The sequence below is a fragment of the Musa acuminata genome, chromosome BXJ1-2, assembly GCF_036884655.1.
Source record: "Musa acuminata AAA Group cultivar baxijiao chromosome BXJ1-2, Cavendish_Baxijiao_AAA, whole genome shotgun sequence".
Taxonomy (NCBI): Eukaryota; Viridiplantae; Streptophyta; class Magnoliopsida; order Zingiberales; family Musaceae; genus Musa; species Musa acuminata.
Genome location: NC_088328.1, coordinates 20,413,180 through 20,437,500, shown reverse-complemented (window position 1 = coordinate 20,437,500; position 24,321 = coordinate 20,413,180). Strand labels below are relative to the sequence as shown.

The window sequence follows — 24,321 nt, the reverse complement described above, 5'->3', positions numbered from 1 at the left end:
GTCGATTAATTTGAAAATAAATATAAGATAAAAACCCATGAGTAACCACATATGGCAATAGAAACCTTAAAAATTATAAAAATAATATCTAATATTTATAATATACATATATATCAATAATTTAATATGAAATGATAATATATCAATTTATTATGAAACTCATATACAAGAAAAATAATGATAATTATTATATAATAAACAAAATAATACACATACAATATATCTCGATGATATACATAATAATAAAGTAATAAAAGCATACATCATAGTATATGGAGAGGTTTATTTTATAGGATGGATTTCTCTAAACAACGGATGGAGGGAACTTATATTACACTCCAAACAATAAAAGAAGTGGTATCCCTCATTTATCCAAGTGGAGATATGTTTCTCCCAATGGTAAATGGAGGAATTATCTAACTGTCATGTCTGATAACCTATTAATCCCCAAAAGGAATTACCTTACTAACCCTTAGTAAGGATATATAGTCAATCATGATTATTTATTCATATTCATCCATTCTGTATCCAAAATATAGTATGATAAAATTTTATGAAGAATCATTTTTGAAGTATGATCTACTAAACTATGTCTATTGGTGGCTCCATACTATGATGGACCCTTAGCTTCTTTCATAGTTTACACTTCTAATATGGATCACTTAGCATAGTCATATATACTACATGGTAATAATCATATTAATATCATTAATTTAATCAAAAAATCAATAATTATTTTTAAATAATATCTTTAAATTATAAAGCAACGAGATATCAACCTTTTGATAGTTCTTAGTCAACTAGAATCCAAATTGGAATAACTCAATTGACTTGAACCAAACTCAATTCAATTGGGATATGATGAAACCAAACTCAAATGCTCATTGAGTTGGTATAAAATTATCCTAGACTGATCTAATTTAGATTTGATTAATTTTAATTAGGTCAAGTAGGCTTGTATCGATTAAGTTAGTTTGGAATCATCATGAACTAGCTTGGACCAATTAAACATAGTGTGATCTCTCACTATGATCAATCTATTCTATATCACTCCATAATGGTTACATCCCTTCGATTACATCGATTCTACCTTATCAAATCTAATTTGTTTGATTTGATCTATATCAGCTCCACCTTAACTATCAAATTTAATCTATTCTAGATCTGATTAAATGTGATCATAAGGTGACACTTCATCATGTGCTTCATCTACTTTCTCAAGTTCTAACACTCTGGTTGTTATTTCATCTAGAAACAATAGGTTTTCTCAATCTGCTAAGCTTATATCTATCAATGCAATCACTCTAATTCATTCCAAGCTATCCACAATACGTTTTCTTAATATGCTAAGCTTATATCTATCAATGCAATCACTCTAATTCATTCCAAGCTATCCAAAGGGATAATTATGCATCTTAGTAAGAACAATTCAACCTTCTTTTTAAATCTATTAAGCTATGTCAATAGTTCCCTCAATTGTCCATCTAAAAATATTCAAATAATAGGAGGACCAACCTTAAGAGTAAATCTTAATCAAAAATTATAATTACATCAAGACTACCTTATTCTACAAATCATTCAAGCAGTTATTAATTATATAGCACTACTAATCTCTTCCTGTAATGCTGTAGCAAAAACATTATTTACTTTGTAAATTACTTTCACCGATCACTCTTACACTCGTATGCTAAGTCATATTATTTACTTTGATTAAAACAATCAAAAAGAAAGTTTTGTTAATTACATGCAAAATCTAAAAATTATTATAAATGACTTAACTTTAATCAAGGTGTTATAATTTTTTAATTGGCATATTAATTTTATATGACTTAAAGTACTAATCCAAATACTTAAATTAAATTAATAATAATATACTTATTAGACTCTTATAAGTTAATCTTAGTCATGCCTATTTCCGATGTGGGACTAATCAAGGTATTACAATTACACTATCAACTCTCTAACTATAATGATAACTTTAATCTAAATAACTCAGAAAATAAATTCAACTATAATAATCACTACAACTATCAATAGTTCTGATGTCCCAATGACAACAATCAACAAAAAAAGCCATCTACAAAACTTTAATATATTTGTTCTAATGGAAAATGTGAATATCAAGCTCTAATAACTTATCTTTCATTATATAGTATATAATATCTTAAATCATCATTATATATACCTTAACTAGTTGACCCTACTAAATGAAAGCCCTAACATTTAGTTGAAATTAGTCTCACTCACCTATACCAAGTTTTCATACCATTAACCTTTTGGTTAGTAGTCTTTATACATCTCATTAACCAAATTCTCACCCTAATCGTACAACACCAATCATTATTTGAATGACTATCTTATAAAATCTTAAACTTTAAAAAACTTTAACTATTTGATTACTTATGTTATCCCTAGTTATGCCCCTATGGTTCACACAAGTTAATACCAAGATTGAGGTCATGCATCTTCATTAAATGCACTCTTAAATATAATACTTTTTTGTGCTTCGATCTATATCACATCATGATATTTTTATTAAGTATACTTTTTTCTTTCAATATCTTGCCCCTTCAATAATGTGAGCTGCTATAATAATCATCCATCATTGGATTCATATATATACACATCAAGCTCCCTTAAGCACACCTCTTATCACATCAACCAATAGTTTCCTTCTAGACCTATACTCACTTGTTACTCTAGTTGAACAGCACCTCACCCCTTCTATGACTTCTAAATCCATCTCTCCATCATCTCAATTTGTAACATTTGAAGCAATACCCTTAGCACCATAAATAATATCTTTATCCTCTTCTCGATCAAGTGACACTAAAGTTCAGCAGCCTGATCAGGTACGTGTCACTAACTCTTCACTGATTCTCATACTTTTACACAATCTAATAATACCATTAAGCCTAAATATCACACAACAATATGCTCACAAATTGACATTCAAATCATGTTAAATTTTTAATCTTCATACTATATAAGCTCTCTACCCAACTCTATCGAACCCACAAACATAACCTAAGCCCAATAATGTTATATGAATCCTTATATCATCTCATCTCACAAAACATACTATTGAAAGTGAATCTTTTGAATGAAGCAAAATTTAGATGAATCCATTACTAGATACAAAATACGTCTAGTGGTCAAAAGAATTCATCAATGACCAGGTATTGATTTCATAAATCACTTCAATCTATTTGTTAAATCGATAATAATTTGATTTATCTTAAGTTTGGCTATCACTTAAGGTGGGCATGTACACCAAATAAATGTTAACAATATTTTTTTTAAGGGATCTTAATTGAAGTTGTATTTATATAATAACCCTTTGGTTTCATCCACTCTCAATATCTAAATCATGCTTGTAAAATATGAAAAGTAATTTATTGACTTCACCAAGCTCCAAGAGTTTGGTATACCAAACTTGCTCATTTTTTATGTTAGTCAATTTCGTCAACTTTAAATTCGAAGCTCTTTATTCTTATGATAAGGATATACTATATTTCTATTGATTTATATAGATAATATTATCATCACAAATAATAATTACATAGAGGTCAAGTAATTTCTTAAGTAATTATCATATCGATTCTCCGTTATAGGCCTACCAACCTTAAGCTATTTTTTAGGAGTGAAGTAACTTTCATATCTTTTGAATTTTTTCAATTTAAAAGAAGAACATTCAAAATCTATTATCAATGATGAATATGCATAATGCTAAAGAAGTTATCACTCTACTCTCCTCTACCGAGTTACTTATATGATAATAGTCTTATTACGGATCACATACAGTACCAACAAGTACTTGGTTCCTTATACTATTTATTTTTTATACATTCAAGTATTTTATTTATAGTTAATAAATTATCATAATTTATACACCAGCCTTCCAATACTCATTGGTCAATATTAAAACATATTTAATGATATTTTAAAGGAGCTCTCAATCACAAACTTCTTCATAAACACTCATTCCTCATTCTTTATAATTTCATGGATACCGATAAGGTAGGAAATACTGATGATAGAATATCTATATCAACTTATATTATCTTCTTTTGATCATACATAATTAGTTAAAGTTTCAAGAAATAGAACACAATTATAAAATCCACCACTGAAGTTGAATATCGAGTCATCACTACCATAACTATAAAACTTAATTTGATTACCAATTTAGTATATGAACTTGGCATCACTTTTGAATCCACTTCAATAACATACTATGATAATATCGGTGTCACTCACCTATACTTTAACTTAATGTTTCACTCTCGTATGAAATACATTATTATCGATTTTCACTTTATCAAAAAATAAGTTGTCAAAAGGTAATTATGTATTTCTCATATCTATACTTATAACCAACTAGTGAACCTCCTCACAAAACCTCTAGCTCACAGGATATTTCAATCACATCATTCCAAGATTGACATTCTTAACGAAAACTCAACCTTACAAAGGTATAATAAAGGATTATGATAAAGATAAATATATAATGATAATATTATTTTTTATATATATTTAACCAATTTATGATTTAACGATCAATCGTCATGATATATGTGCATAATTTGAGCACATAATTGAAAAAAAAATCTCTCTATTAAATCTATATAAATATACATTACAAATCATCATCATTTTCATAGTAAGATTTTCAAAGTCAATCTACAACATAATAGTGGATGGTTATTATAAGTTAGTCCAATGAAAACCCAATAACTTGGCTCACCAATGGCCCTAATGGCCCTTATTGGAGACCATGGGAACTCAAAATTTATATGATTTTAGGTTTGATAAACTTAAATAATTTTTTTTAGCTATTACTGATTTGGAGTTAACTAGGTCTTCTTTTGTGTTTATCTCAGTTCAATCTTAGACGAAGAATTATTCATTTGACTTTGAAGGTGTCAGTAAGATCGTATTGAGAGTGTTTCGATAAATATCTCTTTGATGCCTAAGTTAATGTATAGTTCAATGATATATAGGAGGCTTAAGAGCAATGTTTAAATATATTTGGGGAATATACTTGGGAAACCCTTTTATAGTTATCTATATTGACCATTATTATGATGATAGACATCGATCACGAAAGGTGGATGTAATAATGTATTTATCTTAGATTCAATCGCATTCGTATAGCACCAAATCCTAGATGCAATAATGCATGATATATTTGTTTGATCTTATCATTATAGCCTAACTATCAACCTCGTGCCAACAGCGCATTAGTTAACGGTTTTAGGTGTTTGTTTGCATGGCATTAAGGTGTCGGCCCATATAGCATTAACGTGTTGACCATATAGGTTTAAGATATCGACTTGTATAGCACTAAGGTGATGATCGACCATACTATCATTAAAACACTTAATTTTTTAATTGATGATGATTATTAGATAACAATTATTATCCTTACAGATAGCTCTCCTTCAAAACTCTCTAAGAGAATACTGAACTTTTCAATTCCCTGTGAAATTCCTTTACTCACAATCAAGTTTTACGAAATCTAAGGTAAAATCAAGACAACCAAGCTATCTGTAGCCTCTTTGATTCAAAAAGAATTTTTTTTGTCCAATGAGCTTGGACATAATCATTTGACTTTCACTCATGAATCATATGAACTTCTTCATAATTCTCAGATATAACTTTGCTACCTTGGGTTGACTGTAAATTGATCATCATATATGCAAATAGGATTGTTAGTACAGAGTAAATGATGTGATCTTCTTGTTTGCAGCTGACTTCACGCCGGTATGTACGACGGAGCTGGGCATGAACTTGCCTGCCATGTCTCATGTTCTTTCTCTTCATCGTCTCTTCAAGCCTGGATGCAAGGTGAGATTCCCGATAGTGGCGGATGATAACAGAGAGATGATTAGGCAACTCAACATGGTGGATCTAAACCAGAAGGATGCCGATGGAGTTGAGATCCCGTCTCGGGCTCTCCATGTGATCGGCCCGGACAAGACGATCAAGCTCAGCTTCCTTTACCCTGCAGCCACCGGGAGAAACATGGACGAAGTGGTGCGGGCGGTGGAGTCGCTGCAGACGACTGCAAACTTCAAGGTGGCCACCCCGGTGAACTGGAAGCCCGGAGAGCCGGTGGTCATCTCACCAAGCGTTTCCAATGAGGAAGCCAAGGTACTGTTTCCCCAGGGTTATGACACGGTGGATCTCCCATCCAAACAGCAGTACCTTCTCTTCACCAACCTCTGATCCATCTGCTGGAATGGTCACTTTGTGTTGTTTCTCTTCATCCAGTCTCCACTATGAAGTTTCTCCTCTATGCATACCTTTGGTACTTGAGTGTGTGCTGTAATCACTCTTCTCCTTCTTCTTCTTCTTATGCTTCCTGGATCCAGTAATTTGATGTTATAATAAGGTTAGTCGGAGCGTAAGTGTGAAGCAGAATGGAAGTTCCACCAACATCTCAGCTGTGGTCTTCTCATGTTTGGGACTTATTTTTGTGTAGTTTTGAGCCCCTGTCCTGCTTTGGCTCTTAAGTTCTATTTCATTTTAGATGAATGTTAATGAAAAGTAAATATTTCCATATTTTGCAAGAATTGGTGCCCTCTGTATAATAATTATATAATGAAGATAGGGGTATTTGGTTGCTCTTAAAAGATTATGAGAAAAAATAGAGCACCAGATTATAGTCTAACCATAACCACTGTTGCTTCATCTGTCTGTCATAGTTCTCATCAAAATCTAATCTAAGTGAGTAATACTTGATAATGCGTTTTCTGCTAATCTTTTAATCTCATATTTGTGCATGCAATCTGTATGTTTTGGTCCTCGGAAATCCAATAATAATATCTGTCAATGGTTCTCTTTATTTATCCTTCTTGGCTATTAACATGTTGTCTTTGATCAATGCTTAATTTCATCAAAATTTTGCAGCTTCCATCATTCAAATAGGATGATAGCCTTCTAAATTATTCATGACCAATACAAACGCATAAACACCGAATCCACACATTCTCTATGTACCAAGAAGACGCCCCACACATTCTTTATATACCAAGAAGACGCCGAAGACCATCCGTGGCGCCGGCATCGACGCCACCTCCACAAATGCCTCCCTTCACCTCTCCGAGTCCTGCTTCAGTCGAACCTTCGCTCTTGGGCTTCGTCAGAGGGAAACTCGGCAGCGGAAGACTGCTCGGTGGTGGCGACTTCGAGTACACCGATTGCAGGAAATCTGTGCATCTGCTGTCATTCTCATCTACCTCTACCTTAACCAGTCTTTGGAGTGGATCCCGTGAAGCAACTGCAATGGCCTTCGCCTTTGGGTCCTTGGTGGGAGTCACAGACTGGCATCTCGGCTTCCTCTTGTTCTGTTGATGTGATCTCGGTCTCTTGCTCGGAGAAGGGAGAGGCACAGGATTCGTCGGAGGGAGGGGGAGTAGCGGCGATTGATGAGGACGAGGAGCACAAGGAAAAGAAGAACGAGGGGCGTTTAGTGGAAGCAGATCGGTGACAGAAACCAGAACACCCTTGGTAGCCGCAAACCTCCTGAGACTTACCGGAGATCGATCTACGAGAACACTCTCCATCACACCGATGATCTCTACAGGAATCAACTACTTTTATCTATCTTCTCACAACCGGAATCAAGGAAGAAGATTACAACTACATGTAAAGATCGTTTGGGACGCTCTGTGGTCCGCAAGGCGTTATATAGAGCACAGTGCAACGGATAGTTTCACATCACTTGGGTCCTTTTATGATGGCGGAGTTCGCTCGTGGTTTGCCGACAGCCGCTGCAAGACGCAACTGCAAGCCCCGAGAAAGCTGCTCTTGGGCGGCAACCGGCCATTTGATGTGAGCCGTTGGATCTGGGCTGTGTTATAACCGTTGGAATCATCGCGGCCGTCGTTGGACAAAGGGCTACCTCAGAACGGCACGTGGAAAGCGATGGACCAGTGCTTCACCTTGATTTGTTGTTGACTTTTGAACCGCTGTTGACCGTCGAGGAAAGGTCGATATCATCGTCATCTTCTTACATTTATTTGGGGTTGCTTCGGCAAAGGCCCTCTTTGGGTCATTCGATGTTCATGCTGGCCTGTTCTTGAGTTTTCCTTTTCTTTTTCTTGTCATTTTATAGCCACTTTGGTAGTAGATCCGTAAAACCTACTAGTTTTAGATAAACGTGGTGTGCAAATTATTATTATTATTGTTGTTGTTGTTGTTATTATTATAACATTCTAATCTCTGTCCAGTTTCAAACTGTTTCTTATCGGTAGATACTTCTCGGACAAGCATTGAATGAAATCATATATAAGGTTCTCCTGTGTTAGAAAACTACATAAGCAACCACTTGTACCAGTGTACACAATTCCTCCAATACCATATCTAGGAAGCGTTAATATACACAACCTTACCACTCTAAATATAAAGATAATCTCCAATACGAGATGTAGGGAGAGTAAATATAATCTCTAGATACAGAAATAATCTCCAATGATGGACAGGATTAAACTGGCATTTCATATTACCAGAACTCGGAATCATGTTGTTGCCCGTCCAGTAACACTAATAAAGCAAAATAGGTAACATCAACATAATTAAAATCTGACATCATGACATTAACAATTTCAACCAACAAACAAAAGAGAATTCCATGTAAAATGAAAGGAGAATTCCATCGGTAACATACAGCATAAAGCCCACAAGTTTGAAAGTCTTTGGAAAATAGGAAAAGCAATTAATTGAAAAGGAAAAGTTAAGCACTTCCAAAGTTAAGTATCTCTAGAAGGGGCCTTCTTGGCAGCCTCAGCTGCAGCTTTCTCTGCCTCTATTTCAGCGACGATAGCATCGATCTCAGCTTCTTCGAGTTGACGAAGACCATGTTCCTTGGTCATCACAGCAATTTCTATGTTCTTTCCTCCACTCTCAACAACCTAAACAAAGCAATTACAATTATTCTCATCAAGTTCAAACAAAAAATTGCATTTATTTTCTTTTTTCTTTGGTGTTTCCATGAGAAATTCCATAACAATTGTCTGTTGGGCAATAGGAGAACAAGCCAACTGATGCTTATAAGGGTGTTGCAACTAGTTGCTAAAGGAAAGACAAATCGTCCAAGCAGGAAAACGAGCATAAAAAATGGCAACGGAACTAATGTTCAAAGGCATCAGGAGTTTAAATACCGAATAAAGTACATCTTGATAAATATAGTAGAAAATTGCCGCACAAGGATACTGAAGAAATTTAGGACTGCGTAAGAACTCTCAAGACAATTAAAAGAGTCCATCTGAAAAGAAGAATAATAAATAAAAGTATAAAAAGGTTATGAGGGCATCATAGCAAGTTGCATTTAAATCTTAAATAAATAATAAAAATAACAATAAAAGGATGTAAAAGAAATTTACCTTTTTTCATGATAACAACAAACTTTAACATTGTCAATCATGTGATATTGCTTAAGTCCAAAAAATATCACAAGACAATCCTACAAAATGATATGTTTTTGCTACAAAAAAAAAAAAAAAATATATATATATATATATATATATATATTGTAAAATCTAGGGAGAATTAATGTTCTTTGACTCTTCTATATTGTTTCACTAGTAAAATGCAACATTGAGACATAAATTAACTTCAAAAACTGAAGAGCCTGCACTTATGTAATTTTTACATCCTGGAAATAAGTCCTTGACAAACAAGTTTTATTCCCTACAATGAAATGCAGATTTTGTCCAACCTCGTCGCTTTATCTTAGTTGACCACACAAAATATAATAGAACAATGATCTGCAGTTCACCACAAGGAAAATTCTACTATCTTGTTTTTTAAGTATGAACTACACATGATATATCCGTAGATTCTTTCGCTAAGACTTGCTGCATTTGACAGCATATTCCAAAAACAGGAGACATGATGCAATCCTCCAATATGCAGATTTAATATTGCTTGTACTTGTTGGCTTTGTCATATTTCAAAACACACCTGGAGTCACTTATTTGAAATCACATACATGTGAGGCAATTAAGAGTAATCTAGCAATAATTTCTATGTTGCTTACGGCTTCGTTGTTGTTGTTGTAGCAAAAATTTCTATGGCCTAAATAATATCAAGTCCAGATTGGAAGTAGCATGATTAAGCATAAATACAAAAAGAAAAGACAGAATCTATTTTTCCTTACTTGGTCTAAATAGCAATCATTACAACTCAGAACCTCAACAGGTAGTTTATCTACCTTGTCCAACCCACCATGCATCAGCTTTAGCCTTTGGTTGTTTGAGTGGACTCAAAAAAATTAGTGACTTAAAATAGACATGGAGTGCTTTGCGTTTGCTTCTCACCTCTTTGTATACCTTTAAAATGTTAACATCCTCGTTCCACAGAATATGCAGTCTCATATTAATTTGAGCCATTTTTACTCCATGTCTAAGGCATAAAATTAAAACCAACTAGTGGTTTCAATATGATGATTATTAACTTGAAATTGACAAGTACTTAAGAACATTTCATTCCCTAAATGATAAAACTTCCGTAAGTTAATAAATGTAAAATCAATAACTTTTTTTTGTCTCGGCATCTAAAGCTAAGCATTTCTTGTTGTAGTTAACTAATTGGCATTTCTGGTATCAATTAAACAGCACTACAAAAATTAATCTAGTTTACTAGATTGCTCACCACTAGATCCAAATGTTCATCAACCATGGGAATCATAAACCTTCTAAGTTATGTAATGACGAATTCAATCTGCTCCGTAAGAGTAGTACCAGTACTCCTAGTAAGTCCTAAACAAGCTAGTATAGTAGTTTGGGATATTCAAAAAAGATAGGGAGATAATGGAGGTTATGGAACCAAATCTGAATCAAGAAACAGGTTCTAAAACAAACTCCTAATAAAAATACAACTTTTCTGAGCTTGAATATGCCCATCCATAAGGACTGGGTCGACACCATATGGACAATCCAAGTGGACGACACGAGAAGCCCTTGTTTGGGGCCTATTTAGTTTTGTGGGGGAACAAAGACTCCAAGTACACCAGCCAACTGCAACAATGGTTATTTTCACTCCTGGAAAAGATTTGCACTAACTTGCAATGTATGTTTATACATTTAAAGACTTCCGTACTAGTTTAGAATTCTAATTATATTAAAAGATCTCAGCGCTGGTAGCCCTGCAGATCTAAGCCCTCAAACACTCACTCATCCTTGAAGAACTATCATTTCTCCACTTTTATGCTAGGTAAAGTTAGATTAGTTAGTAGTAAACTTAGTTGACAATTTGTGGGAAGCTTCTTTTCCACCTTCAGTTGGAGAAGCACGCATTGGAGTCAATAATCTTCGAAATTTTAAAGTCTTTGTTACTTTATGCTCAATACCTACTTGATTTAACACTAACACTGACTATCCAATGTCAGATTCTGACATACATAAGCAAGGTCATGTTTAACAATCACAATTTTTGACATAAATTTACATACATATGAAATAATGAAAAATAAATTACTCAATAATTAGAAGAAATGGTGACAATGTGTAATTCAACAAACTAACGATAAGATCAAGAGATCGCCTACCTTAATTAACAAGACCTTAGACATCTTTAACCTTTCAAGTCATTTTTTCGTAATATAACTACTCAAAGACAAATTTAGCAATATAAAGCAGTTGTCTCGAAATAATCAAAAGAAAACCAACAGGGTTATTTATGGAAACAACAAAATCATCAACCAAGAAGTAAGAGAAAGAATTTACTTCAAGCAGTGCTCTGATGGCTAATTTCACTGTCTCCTGCCCGGAAGTCTCCTTGTAATTCTTCTCCAGAAACTCCCGCATCGAGTTGGAGTTCCTCCCGGTGGCGTTGGCCTTCCAGGCTGAGAAGGTCCCCGAAGGGTCGGTCTGGTAGAGCGCGGGCACGCCGCTGTAGGGGTCGAAGCCGACGATGAGCGTGGAGAGGCCGAAGGGCCGGACACCGCCGCTCTGGGTGTACTTCTGCTGCAGGCCGGCGATGTAGCGGGTGATGTACTCGACCGTGACCGGGTCCTCCACGGTAAGGCGGTGGCTCTGGCACTCGATGCGGGCGCGGTTGATGAGGACGCGGGCGTCGGCCTTGAGGCCCGCGCACGCCAACGCGATGTGCGTGTCCAGGCTCACGATCTTGCGCACCGATCTGAAACAAAGATCAAGAAGGAAATGATCACAGGAGCCCTAACAAAATCGGGGATCACGTGGAGGATACCAAAAGGAAGACGGAGTACCGGGAGTCCTGGAGCTTGGGGGTGGACTTCTTCTCGACGCCGAGGACGATGGTGTCGGTGCCGCGAACGCCGACGGCAGCGTTGCCCTTGCGGACGGCCTCGAGGGCGTACTCCACCTGGAAGAGGTGGCCGTCGGGGGAGAAGACGGTGATCGCGCGGTCATAGCGGGCCATCTGTTTGGTACCGTGCTTTGTTGCGACAACAAAGAGCAGAAAAAAGGATCAGAAGACAGAGAGGGTTTACTTGGGGAAGAAGAAGGGGCACCAGGGCTCTCGGCCCAGTAATATAATTATAATCTCACGGAAGCAATAAACGAGCATATAACATAATGGATGCTTATAACAAACTACAATAATAATTGCTGTGAAATATATGAATAAAAGAAGGATAAAAAAGTAAATTTCTAAAAAAATACTATTTATAACCCTTTACTATTTATAATTTTATTTTATTTTATTTTTTTAATATTTCTGATGAGGATAGTAATTATGATAAGACTTGACTGACGTCAACCGACGCCTCACGCCTCGATCGGTGCGACTGCACTCGGTCAACCGAACCGGAACATCGGCTGAGGTGCATTAACGCCTACTCAAGCTCGGTTCTTCATGCCACGTCAACACCCATGTCAGACGCTACTAGCCTGCCTCCTGCAGGCGGGCACATCAAACAACAATAAGCTTCTCTATAAATACCCTCTCGTTCATCAGAGAGAGGGGGAGCAGCGAGACACACACAAACACTCCTTCATCCTGAAACCCCCTCCACATCTTCATCTAACTTGATCGTCGGAGGGGTCGAGTCGAGCACCCCGGCCCGACCTTTGTGCAGGTACGAAGCCGAAGGTCCCCGTCGGTCCTGCAAACAGAGACGATTACACCGTCTCGATCAGACACCGCCCCCGACCTCCTCAGCGGGCTCGTGGAGCGCCCCAGGGAGATCCCCGTCTTCCGGACCAGAACCGAGCCGCGTCGGCCGCGAGGCCACGGCTCAAAGTTATTTACACCAACAATTTCAATACTCTTTTTATAAATAAATATAAATACGTACTGGGTCAAATAACATTGAGCAAGTAAAGACTATGGGAGCATAATGGACAGTAGAGAAAGTGGGCTAAGAGAGCCTTAACAACAAAGAGTGCAAGCTTGGAAGCGACGATCAACAAGGAGCACCAAGGATTATGAGAAGAAGAAAAAAATGGTAAAATCAAAACTAATGGGGTTATAAATAGTAAATTATTATTATTATTATTAAGGGGTTATAAATAGTAAATGGTTGTCAATGGTAAAAATAATTTTAAATATTAAACTCTAAAAATATCTCTTATTTTTATTTTTCTTTTTTAGGTTAGCGTTTTTTTTCCTATTTATTTTCACAAAGCACTCCTTATTTCCTAAAAGATAAGACTACTCCTTACCTTTGCATCGTTCATAGTTATAGTTGCCTTTGCCCCACTTCTCGTTACCTCCGCCACCACCCCATTGCCCCCACCTCTGCTCTCTTGCTCTACCATTTCTATCCCTTATTCGTTGTTATTATGGACTCGATGATGTATAAATGCTCGTAGACCTCTTTCTCGAGGGAGTTAAAGACATGGGATTGATCAGTGGGATGGGGAGCCAGTTAGGGTGGTGGTAATCAAGGCCACAAGTAGGTCTTGCATTAGGACTATCAAGGTGGATAGAGAAAGTTACCTATGCCAAGTGCCAACACAAGTCATGGTGGCGATCACGAACATCATAGACTACTGTAGCAATAACGGGAGAGACATCAATCGATCGATGGTGCACTTGGACTAATGGGTGTAGGTGAGGGGCTTGTTGTCGGTGGCACAGTAGGCGATGATAAAGATTCTTGAGTCTCAAATTTTGATAATAAAATTAATTAATAAATTTAATAAATAAAATACTTCAACTATGGACTTAAACCATCAAAGACAATGTTAAACTAGAGAATCGAATATTGTCTTATTAAAAATTAGATATCCGGTAGGAGGATTGATCGACGTATTGAAGGATTAAACGATATATCGAACAATATACCAAAAGAGTGGATATCTTGTTGGAAGAAGTGGTTGCTGATTTAAAACCTTTTTTGAAGATAATTTGAGGTGCAATTGTGCTTTAATTGAACTAAATTTATCATATATCAAGTTAAGGTCAAATTGGGTTGAATTCAAAATAGAGTTATAAGGTTCTCTTATGAGCCTTAAAAAATATTGTAAAAGGTTATTGATATGTATTGAAAGAAAGATTAATAATGAAAATCAATAGAATTACTATAAATAGATTTAACTTTATATCTTTGCTTGGTCTCTTATTCATACTTATTTCTTGATCTGTAATTTGTTGAAGTTTACAATAACATTAATTCACGCCTTTCGTCTCTTATTCATACCTATTTCTTGATTTATAATTTTTTGAAGTTTACGATAACATTAATTCACAGCTTTCGTCTCTTGGTCTCTTATTCATACTTATTTCTTGATTTGTAATTTCTTGAAGTTTACAATAACATTCATGTCTCTCTTAGTGTTATATCATTCTAAACAAAGATCTCACGCCTCTCTTAGTGTTATATCATTCTAAACAAAGATCTCACGAAGCTCTCGAAGGAGGAGGGTATGTCGATAACGACAGTGAGAAAGAGGAAGAGATGAGAGGAGGGAAGCAAGGGCAATAGAGCCTTCCGTAATTTTATTTTTTACGAAATAAAAAATATTACGTGCGAATAAACGATAAATGAAAAGCTGATAGGGCAAAAAGCGAATAATTTTTTTTAAGAATTTACCCATAAAAATATCAAACAAAAAAGTACGGAATGGTGAAGAGATTCAACTGGCATATCTTTAGGGCAAGACATTTCGTCAAACAGTTGGGCGTAATTCCGTCTTCACCCTCACCGGCAAGCCTCCCTCCATCCTCATCGTCATCGCCAGCTGGTGTCTCCCCCTCTCGGCCGCCAACTCCACATCGAACCTCTCCAAGATGCAGGCTGCCAACGCCTTCATCTGGATGTAGGCCATGTCCTTCCCCAAGCACGTCCTCGGCCCCGTGTGGAACACCGGGTAGAATGCTGGGCTTTTTGGCTGGAACACCCCCTCATCTAGCCATCGCTCAGGCCTGAACTGCCCGCCGTCCGGTCCCCATATCGCCTCCCTTCTCCCCATAGCATACGCGTTGTACATCACCAACCATCCCCTTCCCACTCGTACGCCGTCCGGCAGCTCGTCCGCCTCTCGGCACTCCCTCACCACAAGCGGCACCGGCGGGTACAGTCGCAGCGACTCGGATATGGCCGCATGCAGGTAGTTCATGTCCCTCAGTTCCTCCAGCGTGAACGACTCCTCGCCGATGTTTCCTTCTCGTTGTCGAGATCGGATCTGTTTGACTTCATCCCTTATCTTGTCCACCACATCGGGCCGTGAGGAGAGGGCCCAGAAGAACCAGGTGAGCGCCGAGGGCGTGGTGTCGCGCCCGGCTAGCACGAAGCTGATGAGGATGTCGCGAAGGTACTCGTCGGAATTGGCGCTTCCCAATGCAAATCGAGAGAGGAAATCATGGCCGCCGCTCTGCGGGTCTCTACTCGACCGCACGCATCGGTCAACAAATCCGTGGACGATCTCCATCGACTCCCGCAGCTGCCGCTCAGTTCCGATGTCGAGCCACTTCTTGATCCTCCAAACGAGCGTGAACGGCTGCATCGCCCGATCAACGCTGAGGCGCGTGGCCTCGTCGAACGCGTGGAAGAACCGCTCCCCCTCCTCGCTTCCACCCCCGAGGCATCTGGGGTCCTCCCCGAACACCAGACTGCAGATGTTGTCGAACGCGAAGCGTTCAAGCACGTCCTGGAGGTCCAACACCTCGCCGCCACGACTGGCTTCCGCCAAACAAGGAAGCAGCCGGCCGAGGAGCTCGTGGCGCACCTTGTCGAGTACGAAGGCGCGGAGGGACCTGGTGTTGAACTCGTAGCTGGCGGCCTTGCGCTGGAGGCGCCACTCCTCGCCGTTGGTGTTGAGGATGCCACCGCCGAGGCAATCGCGGATCGTCGAGATGATGGCCTCGCTCTTAGGGTAGTTGGCGAAGCGAGTCTTGGCGACGTGCTCCACGTTGGCGGGGTTGGCGGTGAAGACGAAGGGGGCGACGGTGACGGTGGGGGTGGGAGAGGCCAGGATGAGCTCCGTGGACCAGTCCAACATGCGGCGGCTGTTCTTGACGAGATGGGGAATATTACCTACGACGGGGTAGCTCCCGAGGGGGGTGAACTTGCCCGGATTACTACTGTGTCGGGAGCGTCGGGGCTTGAAGAAGAGAAGAAGGGCGGAGAAAAGGAGCGAGAAGCAGAGGACAAGGGACAAAAAACAGAGCTCCATTTTGCCAACTGCGTTGCCTACCCTCCTCAGTCCTTACCGAAGAGATTGTTGGCGTGTTCGTGACGGTGTTCAAGCTGCCGCCCTAAAACAATGGGAGAACAGTTGAGGTGGGGAGAGGACAGAACTGGAAAACCAAAAACCTTGTAATTGATGTGTGATTGGACTTTTTTTGGATGTTCCTGTATCTCTTGGAAAGCAAATCGGATATGTGGAACGGATTTTTTACACTTTAGTTAGATCATATGTTACGTTATTATCAAATCATAATATGTTATTTTCAAACATTTTTTAAAGAAAAATAAAAACGATCTACAACCAAAACGGGTTCCCACCTCACCTGTGGGTTTCAGATCAATCATAAGACCTGAGAAACGTTTGGCATCTCGATCATGTGCGCTTCAGTCTGTAGATGCAGTCAACACAGAACGGATCAAAGTTGGAATGCATGATGAGCATGCTGAATTTATTATGTGATGTTTGGTTGGCACTGTCGGTGACTTCTTGTAATGGTCGGACGCAGGAAGCGACATGGTTTAGGGATCCATCACTTGTCATCGCACTTCCCATCCCAAGCGGCTACATGCACTGTTCTTTAAGCTTCAAAGATGCAAGAAGAAAATTTGTTGACATAATCTCAGTTGAAGTTCTACCGAACGCTGCGCTGCGCATCGAAGAAAGCGAACACCAGTAAGTCTAACCAGTCATTTCATCAAACACCCTCGATCGCCTTCACCCTCACGGGCAGGCCTCCCTCCATCCTCATGGTGAACGTCAGCAGGTGACGCGGCTGCCTCCTCTCCTCCGCCACCTCCACGTTAAACCTCTCCAAGATGCCGGCCACCAGCGCCTTCATCTGGATGTAGGCCATGTCCTTCCCCAGGCACATCCGCGGCCCCGCGTGGAACACCGGGAACACGAACGGGCTCTTCGGCCGGAACACTCCCTCCTCGTCCAGCCACCTCTCTGGCCTGAACTCACCGCAGTCCGCTCCCCACACTCCTTCCCGCCTCGCTATGGCGTAGGCGTTGTACATCACCGTCCATCCCTTCCGCACCCGCGCCCCGTCCGGCGTCTCGTCCTCCTCCGCGCTCACGCGCGGCAGCAGCGGCACCGGCGGGTACAGCCGCAGCGACTCCGATATTGCAGCGTGGACGTAGGCCATCTCCCTCAGCTCCTCCAGAGTGAACGTCGCTGCCTCCTCACCGTCGTGTCCCGGTTGCCGCCGAGACCGGATGCGCTTGACCTCTTCCCTTATTCTGTTCACCACGTCGGGTCGCGAGGAGAGGAGCCAGAAGAACCAAGTGAGCGCCGAGGGCGTCGTGTCGCGCCCGGCGAGCACGAAGCTGATGAGGATGTCGCGGACGTACTCGTCCGAGTTGGCGCCGTCAGCCGCGAACCGGGAGAGGAAGTCGCTTCCCATGTCGCTCTTGATCGGTGTTGATCTTCTCGCTTTCACGGCCTTCTCGATGACGTCGTGGACGATCGACATCGATTCGCGGAGACACCTCTCCGCACCGACGCCCAGCCATTTCTGCAGCTTCCACATCCAGGCAAATGGCCAGTTCATCCTCTCGATGCTGAGGTGCGCGGCCCGGTCGAACGCGTGGAAGAACCGCTCCCCCTCCTCGCTGCCGCCTCCGAGGCACTTGGGGTCCATCCCGAACACCAAACTGCATATGTTGTCGAAGGCGAACCGCTCGAGCACGTCCTGAAGGTCGACGACGTCGCCGCTCCGGCTAGCCCTGTTCAGGAGGGGGAGCAGCCGGCCAACGAGCTCGCGGCGGGCCTTGTCGAGGACGAAGGCGCGGAGGGACCTGGTGTTGAACTCAAAGCTGGCAGTCTTGCGCTGCGACTTCCAATCGGCCCCGTTGGAGTTGAAGATGCCGCGACCGAGGAAGTCGTGCAGGGTGGCGACGTCAGCGTCGCCCTTGGGGTAGTTGCCGAAGTTGGCCTTGGTGACGTGCTCGACGTTGGCGGAGCTGGCGGTGAAGACGAAGGGGGCAACGGTGACGGTGGCGGTGGGGGAGGCGGCGACGAGCTCCGTCACCCATTCCAGGAGGCGGTGCCGGTTCTTGACGAAGTGAGGGAGGTTCCCGACGACGGGGTAGCTCCGTAAGAGGGTCAAGTCAGCGGGCTCGGGAGGACGCGAGCGTCGCCTGCAGAAGAAGAGGAGGGAAGAAAAGAAGAGAACGAAGAGGGCGGCCACGGAGCAGACGTCCATTTCCAGCACCATAATTGAGTCGCCTTTGGTTGTCATCGCAGGCCTTACTAGAAAGAAGAGAAGCGCGCAGGATAACACAGAAGTCGCGTGACTACGGCTTCGGCAAGTGCGCCAATTTAGTGCACCAACCGGAATCCACCGTCTCCAGTCACATGCGTCAGTTCAGGGTTCTATTTAATGATAGAGTCGGCCTTTCGTTGTCACCGCTCGCCATACTCCAGAGAAGATAAGCGCATCGGATAACTCAGACGTCACGTGACTACAGCTTGTGCGCACTAAGCTAGTGTACCGTGCTCGCGGGAATCCACCGTCTCCGGAGACATTGGTGATGATGCGTCAGTTAACGGTTCTATTTAATGGTGTCTCTATCTGAGGGCAACAAGTCCCTCAAACCCTTCAAACAAGTCCGTCTATGAACTGCACGTTAGCAGTGGGCAAAGCCGCAAAGGTGCTTCGTTAACTAGGCGTAAAAGGTGTCTCAATTGCAAACCCAGTCTTAGTCTTCGAGTGAAAGACGTTTTACATTTATACACATCGAGGAAAGTACTGTTGTCGTTCAATCATATTTATGGATATAAAAAATTATTTCTGAATTAAGAATTGATGAGACGTTAAAAATATAATGTTTCAAGATCGATCATTTGCCCGATTTGGTAGTTTTCATGATTCTTTATTATTGTTATCAATAATTTTTTTTATCATGCTAACGTAAAATTGTGCTGCCATCACGGATGATAATGTAGAAGCGGTGCATTTGGAACATCATACAAACTAAGTGATTTTGTAAGAAAGTCTATAAGTTGATTAAAAATATAGACACGAGATACATATAATTATTTCTGATAATTTGATTTTTGATGTAGTGAAATTAGATTATTATATTTCATATGAAAATAAAATATCAAATTTGAGTATAAATAGATGGCATGGATATTGTCATAATATATTATTGGACTAGGTTGAAAAGTGATATCGAGTTTATGGGGCAGGTTGATAATCTAGTTGAGCTCTAGTGACAATGACACAATACTCAATTTTCATACTCGATTATGCGACTATTTTTTATTTGTCGGAGCTTTTGATAGAGTTTGTTTTGATAAAGATAATATATACTAATATAAATATTTTATCGTTAGTATTGCCTATCCAATCATAATGAATGCACGAAGATGAAAGGATAATTATTTTCAAAAATAAAAGTCAAGAGTCCCTTTAAGATATTATACAATATACCTTGGTATAGACAAGTAGTGGAAGGATCAATACATGGACTATAATAATTTATTGACTATAAATAGAATGTTTGGACTAATAAGAGGTAATTACTTTACGAACCAAAGTACATATTGATACTATATGAAATTCTTAGTAGGACTAATATCTTATAATTTGAATGACTTAGTGGAGAAGAGTATGGTAGCTATCTCTTTAGTATTTTACATGTTTGTTCTTGATAATACATCTAAAATATACTTATTTTGAGAGAGAAAAAGATAATGAATGTGAATACAACCTCTACATCAAGAAAATAACTTAGTAGCCATAGATCCTTAATATAGAATTTATTTATTAGTTGCTTAAGGAATTATTTGATCTTAATAGAGTTATCTGTTGATGAGGATAATAATTACGATAAGACTTGCGTGATACCCGCTGACGTCCCACTCCCCTGTTAGTCCAATACCGCGTGACTGACACGGGTTGGAACGCCAACCGAGGCCCATTAACGATCGCTCATGTTCGATTCCACACGCTACGCCGATAGCAATGTCAGATGTCATCAGAAGGTACGATCCTACCCCCTGCGGGCAGGCACATCAGGTAACACCGAACTCCCCTATAAATACCCTTGCATTCTTAACGAAAAGGGGGGGAGAAGAAAAAACAACCTCACCACGATTATTTACTGACTTGATCGTCGAGGGGTCGGGTCGAGTTCTCCCGTCCCGACCTGTGTGCAGGGACGAAGGCGAGGCGTTTCTCTCCGGGCGCGTTGGCCAGGAACCTCCTCCCGAAGGAATCGACGACCCGTCATCCGGACCCGAACCAAGCCGCGTCGGCCCCGAGGTCACGGCTAAAAAGTTGTTTACACTAACATAATGGCGCTAGGAGGGCCGATGTCAAGGGATCGCCAGGCCGACTCGGCCGAAGCCGTAGTCGAGGGGGCGCATCCGGTCGGGGTTCCAAGGGAACATCCCCCGCGGATAACTCTCCGTAGTGAATACCCCGCCGCAACTTCAGAATGCTATTGGCGAATCTTCAATGACCAGGGCTTGCTACCGCCCGACGCCCCCTCCATCAAACCACCGCCCGTCTTGTCCGAAGCTTTTCTCGACCTCACCCATTAGGTCCAAGTTCTAACCGGTATGATACAGTCCATTATTCCGCTCGTCTCAGGAACGCTGCATCCCCCGGCCACCGAACCGGTGCGACAGCAGGAGCCGCCTGCTCAGGCTCAGGCGCAGCCCCTGGAGCTTCCCACTTCGCCTCGGGTCCCGTCGTCCCCGCTCACTGATCGAGTCACGACGAACCGGAGGGGCCACACCCAACCCGAGGCCTTTCCTTCGGCCTCGATGGACTCCCTGCGAGCCCAGTTGCTCCTCGTCGGTCAACGGCTTGACGAGGTACAGAAAGAGGTCCGCAGGTCGAGAGGAGAGCTCGGGGAGGACATACATCAGGGATCCCCATTCGTCCCCGAAATACGGGATCAGACGGTCCCACAGAATTTTCGTCTCCCCTCTCTCGACACGTACGACGGCTCCACCGACCCAGCGGACCACATAGCCGCCTTCCGCACCCAAATGACACTGTATGGAACTTCTGACGCTTTGATGTGCAGGGCGTTCCCCACAACACTAAGGGGACCAGCCCGCACGTGGTACGGCAGCCTGAGGACCGGGACCATCGCCTCATTCGACCAGCTCGCTAGAGATTTTGAGCTCCACTTCCTAGCCAGCGCGCGACCAAAACCGTTTGTTGCCTTGCTTCTCGAACTACACCAGAGGGAGGACGAGTCCCTCTCCCACTTTGTGAACTGTTTTGCAACGCAGATTTGGGGATTATCTGACGCTCACCCCTCTCTATTGATGCATGCGTTCATGACAGGACTACGACCTTCCCGATTCTTCTGGTCCCTCATTGAGAGACCCCCCTCCGCGGTACCGGAGATGCTTCAGCGGGCAAACCAGTTCATCGCGGCTGAGGCTTGGATGGCCGGAAAGCAGGAAAAGCACACGAGGGTTAGACCGGAGCAGGTTCGCGGGCAACAGCCTGCCACAACTAGGCGCAGGCTGGACCAATCCGACCTACCCGCTCCGAGGCCTCCTCTGCCCCCCCTAGGCACATCTCGAACGGAGATATTTCTCCAGATAAAAGAGAGAGGGTTACTCAGGGCTCCCGTTCCAATGAAAAACCCGCGAGAGCTCGCCGACCAGTCCAAGCATTGCAGCTTTCACAGGCAAAATGGGCACGACACCGAAGACTGCCGTGAACTGAAGCGGCAGATCGAGGAGCTCGTTCGCGCGGGCCACCTCAGTCGGTACATCCGACGTAACGGGGAGTCCTCGCCTCTCTCGGAGGGCCCCGTGGAGCGCCATATCGATGTCATCTCCGGAGGACCAGCGGTTGGGGGAACCAGTATGTCGGGGAGAAAGGCATACGCCCGTTCCGCCAGGATCGACGCTCCCCAACGTGGTCCCGACCCCAAGCTCGCATTCCCTCTCGAGGACGTCAAGCCACCGGAGCACGACGATGCGCTCGTGATAATGGCTCGAATCACTAACGCCTAGGTGCAGAGAATCATGATCGACACCGGAAGCTCGGCCGATGTGCTCTATCTGGACGCCTTCCAGAAGTTGGGGTTAACAAAAGAATCCCTAAAGCCTATCTACTCGGCGCTCATGGGGTTCACCGGCGACTCCGTCTCGCCATTGGGGACTGTCACCTTGCCCCTCACCTTGGGAGCGTCGCCTCGAACAAAGACGGTGATGCCCACCTTCTTGGTGGTGGATCTTCCTGCTACCTACAACGCCATCCTCGGCCGCCCCACCCTCAACAAAATCATAGCTGTAGTCTCCACCTATCATCAAATGGTGAAGTTTCCTACCCCCGCCGGGACAGGTGAAGTTTGGGGAAGCCCCCGAGAGTCCAGACGATGCTACTTGACGGTAGTCTCGCTGCACAAAAAGGCGAGGACTGACCAGCCTCTTGAAGACCCGAGAGAAGAGAAGCGGCCGACGCCACACCCGGAGCCGATGGCGCCCATTCGCGACGTCCGAAACCACTCCTGCGCGGCCTGTTCGCCCGAGTTCAGCTCCTCAGCAGTAGCCGCCTGTGTCGTGCTCTTCGGCCTCATGACGCCCGAAACCACGCCTGCGCGGCCTGTTCGCCCAAGTCCAGCTCCTCGGCAGCAGCCGCCTATGTCGTGCTCTTCGGCCTCATGACGCCCGAAACCACGCCTGCGCGGCCTGTTCGCCCAAGTCCAGCTCCTCGGCAGCGGCCACCGGCGTCGTGCTCTTCGGCCTCGCGACGTCCAAAACCACGCCAGCACAGCCTGTTCGCCCGAGTTTAGCTCCTCAATAGCAGCCACCTGTGTCGTGCTCTTCGGCCTCATGATGCCCGAAACCACGCCTGCGCGGCCTGTTCGCCCAAGTCCAGCTCCTCGGCAGCAGCCGCTTGTGTCGTGCTCTTCGGCCTCGCGACGTCCGAAACCATGCCCGCGCGGTCTGTTCGCCGAGTTTAGCTCCTCGGCAGCGGCCATCTGCATCGTGCTCTTCGGCCTCATGACGTCCGAAACCGCGCCCACACAACCTACTAGCCCGAGGGGGCTACCGCCCCAACGACCGAGCCCAATCCGATCTGTGAGTCGCTCTTCGAGGTTCCTTGGCCATTCACTACCCAGCGCCGTGACGGCTCACCCGACCTTCCTCGATCGCCAAGCACTACGAGTTTACGCACAGGGCAGTGTACCGACCTTTGGCCGACGAAGAAAGCTCTTTAAAGCTAAAGCCATGCCTCAGACCCCCCCATTACGGCAACTGACACATAGCTTCCTTTGGGGGGGGGGGGGGGGGAGAATGATGAGGGTAATAATTACGATAAGACTTGTGTGATACCCGCTGACGTCCCACTCCCTTGTTAGTCCGACACCACGTGACTGACACGGGTTGGAACGCCAATCGAGGCCCATTAACGACCGCTCAGGTTCGATTCCACACGCTACGCTGATAGCAATGTCAGACGTCATCAGAAGGTACGATCCTACCCCCTGCGGGCAGGCACATCAGGTAACACCGAACTCCCCTATAAATACCCTTGCATTCTTAACGAAAAGGGGGGGGGAGAAGAAAAAATAACATCACCATGATTATTTACTGACTTGATCGTCGGAGGGGTCGGGTCGAGTTCTCCCGTCCCGACCTGTGTGTAGGGACGAAGGTGAGGCGTTTCTCTTCGGGCGCGTTGGCCAGGAACCTCCTCCCGAAGGAATCGGCG

General features: G+C 42.9%; 6 protein-coding genes across 6 annotated transcripts; 2 read left to right on the top strand and 4 right to left on the bottom strand.

Moving 5' to 3' along the window:
* Nucleotides 1–5,787: 5,787 nt before the first annotated feature.
* LOC103973703 (1-Cys peroxiredoxin-like) lies at nt 5,788–6,231 on the top strand. Its single transcript, XM_009388344.3, has one exon. It carries the CDS (start codon nt 5,788–5,790, stop codon nt 6,229–6,231), a length of 444 nt encoding a protein of 147 aa, XP_009386619.1.
* A 797-nt stretch (nt 6,232–7,028) lies between these two features.
* LOC103973692 (uncharacterized) lies at nt 7,029–7,571 on the bottom strand. Its single transcript, XM_009388333.1, has one exon. The coding sequence runs from the start codon at nt 7,569–7,571 to the stop codon at nt 7,029–7,031; it is 543 nt and encodes a 180-aa protein (XP_009386608.1).
* A 1,008-nt stretch (nt 7,572–8,579) lies between these two features.
* On the bottom strand, nt 8,580–12,527 carry LOC135597507 (proteasome subunit alpha type-7). Its single transcript, XM_065090527.1, has 3 exons — nt 12,236–12,527; nt 11,733–12,147; nt 8,580–8,918 (listed from the first exon to the last, which is right to left on the bottom strand). Exons 1-3 carry the CDS (start codon nt 12,406–12,408, stop codon nt 8,757–8,759), a joined length of 750 nt encoding a protein of 249 aa, XP_064946599.1. The 5' UTR covers nt 12,409–12,527; the 3' UTR covers nt 8,580–8,756.
* Nucleotides 12,528–14,988: 2,461 nt separating this feature from the next.
* LOC135597504 (cytochrome P450 CYP94D108-like) lies at nt 14,989–17,079 on the bottom strand. The gene is made up of 2 exons (XM_065090516.1): nt 16,945–17,079; nt 14,989–16,689 (listed from the first exon to the last, which is right to left on the bottom strand). Exon 2 carries the CDS (start codon nt 16,605–16,607, stop codon nt 15,102–15,104), a length of 1,506 nt encoding a protein of 501 aa, XP_064946588.1. The 5' UTR covers nt 16,608–16,689; nt 16,945–17,079; the 3' UTR covers nt 14,989–15,101.
* LOC103971092 (cytochrome P450 CYP94D108) lies at nt 17,044–19,306 on the bottom strand. Its single transcript, XM_009385044.3, has one exon. The coding sequence runs from the start codon at nt 18,862–18,864 to the stop codon at nt 17,317–17,319; it is 1,548 nt and encodes a 515-aa protein (XP_009383319.2). The 5' UTR covers nt 18,865–19,306; the 3' UTR covers nt 17,044–17,316.
* Nucleotides 19,307–21,194: 1,888 nt separating this feature from the next.
* Nucleotides 21,195–22,616, top strand: LOC103973678 (uncharacterized). Its single transcript, XM_009388313.2, has one exon. The coding sequence runs from the start codon at nt 21,195–21,197 to the stop codon at nt 22,614–22,616; it is 1,422 nt and encodes a 473-aa protein (XP_009386588.2).
* The last annotated feature ends 1,705 nt before the right edge of the window (nt 22,617–24,321 follow it).

Coding starts and splice junctions, on each gene's coding strand:
- LOC103973703 (XM_009388344.3), top strand. CDS start 5,788: ATGAACTTGCCTGCCATGTCTCATGTTCTTTCTCTTCATCGTCTCTTC.
- LOC103973692 (XM_009388333.1), bottom strand. CDS start 7,571: ATGGAGAGTGTTCTCGTAGATCGATCTCCGGTAAGTCTCAGGAGGTTT.
- LOC135597507 (XM_065090527.1), bottom strand. CDS start 12,408: ATGGCCCGCTATGACCGCGCGATCACCGTCTTCTCCCCCGACGGCCAC. Junction 12,148..12,235: donor CCCAAGCTCCAGGACTCCCG/GTACTCCGTCTT, acceptor TCTTTGTTTCAG/ATCGGTGCGCAAGATCGTGA. Junction 8,919..11,732: donor CCATCAGAGCACTGCTTGAA/GTAAATTCTTTC, acceptor TGCTTTGTTTAG/GTTGTTGAGAGTGGAGGAAA.
- LOC135597504 (XM_065090516.1), bottom strand. CDS start 16,607: ATGGAGCTCTGTTTTTTGTCCCTTGTCCTCTGCTTCTCGCTCCTTTTC.
- LOC103971092 (XM_009385044.3), bottom strand. CDS start 18,864: ATGACAACCAAAGGCGACTCAATTATGGTGCTGGAAATGGACGTCTGC.
- LOC103973678 (XM_009388313.2), top strand. CDS start 21,195: ATGATACAGTCCATTATTCCGCTCGTCTCAGGAACGCTGCATCCCCCG.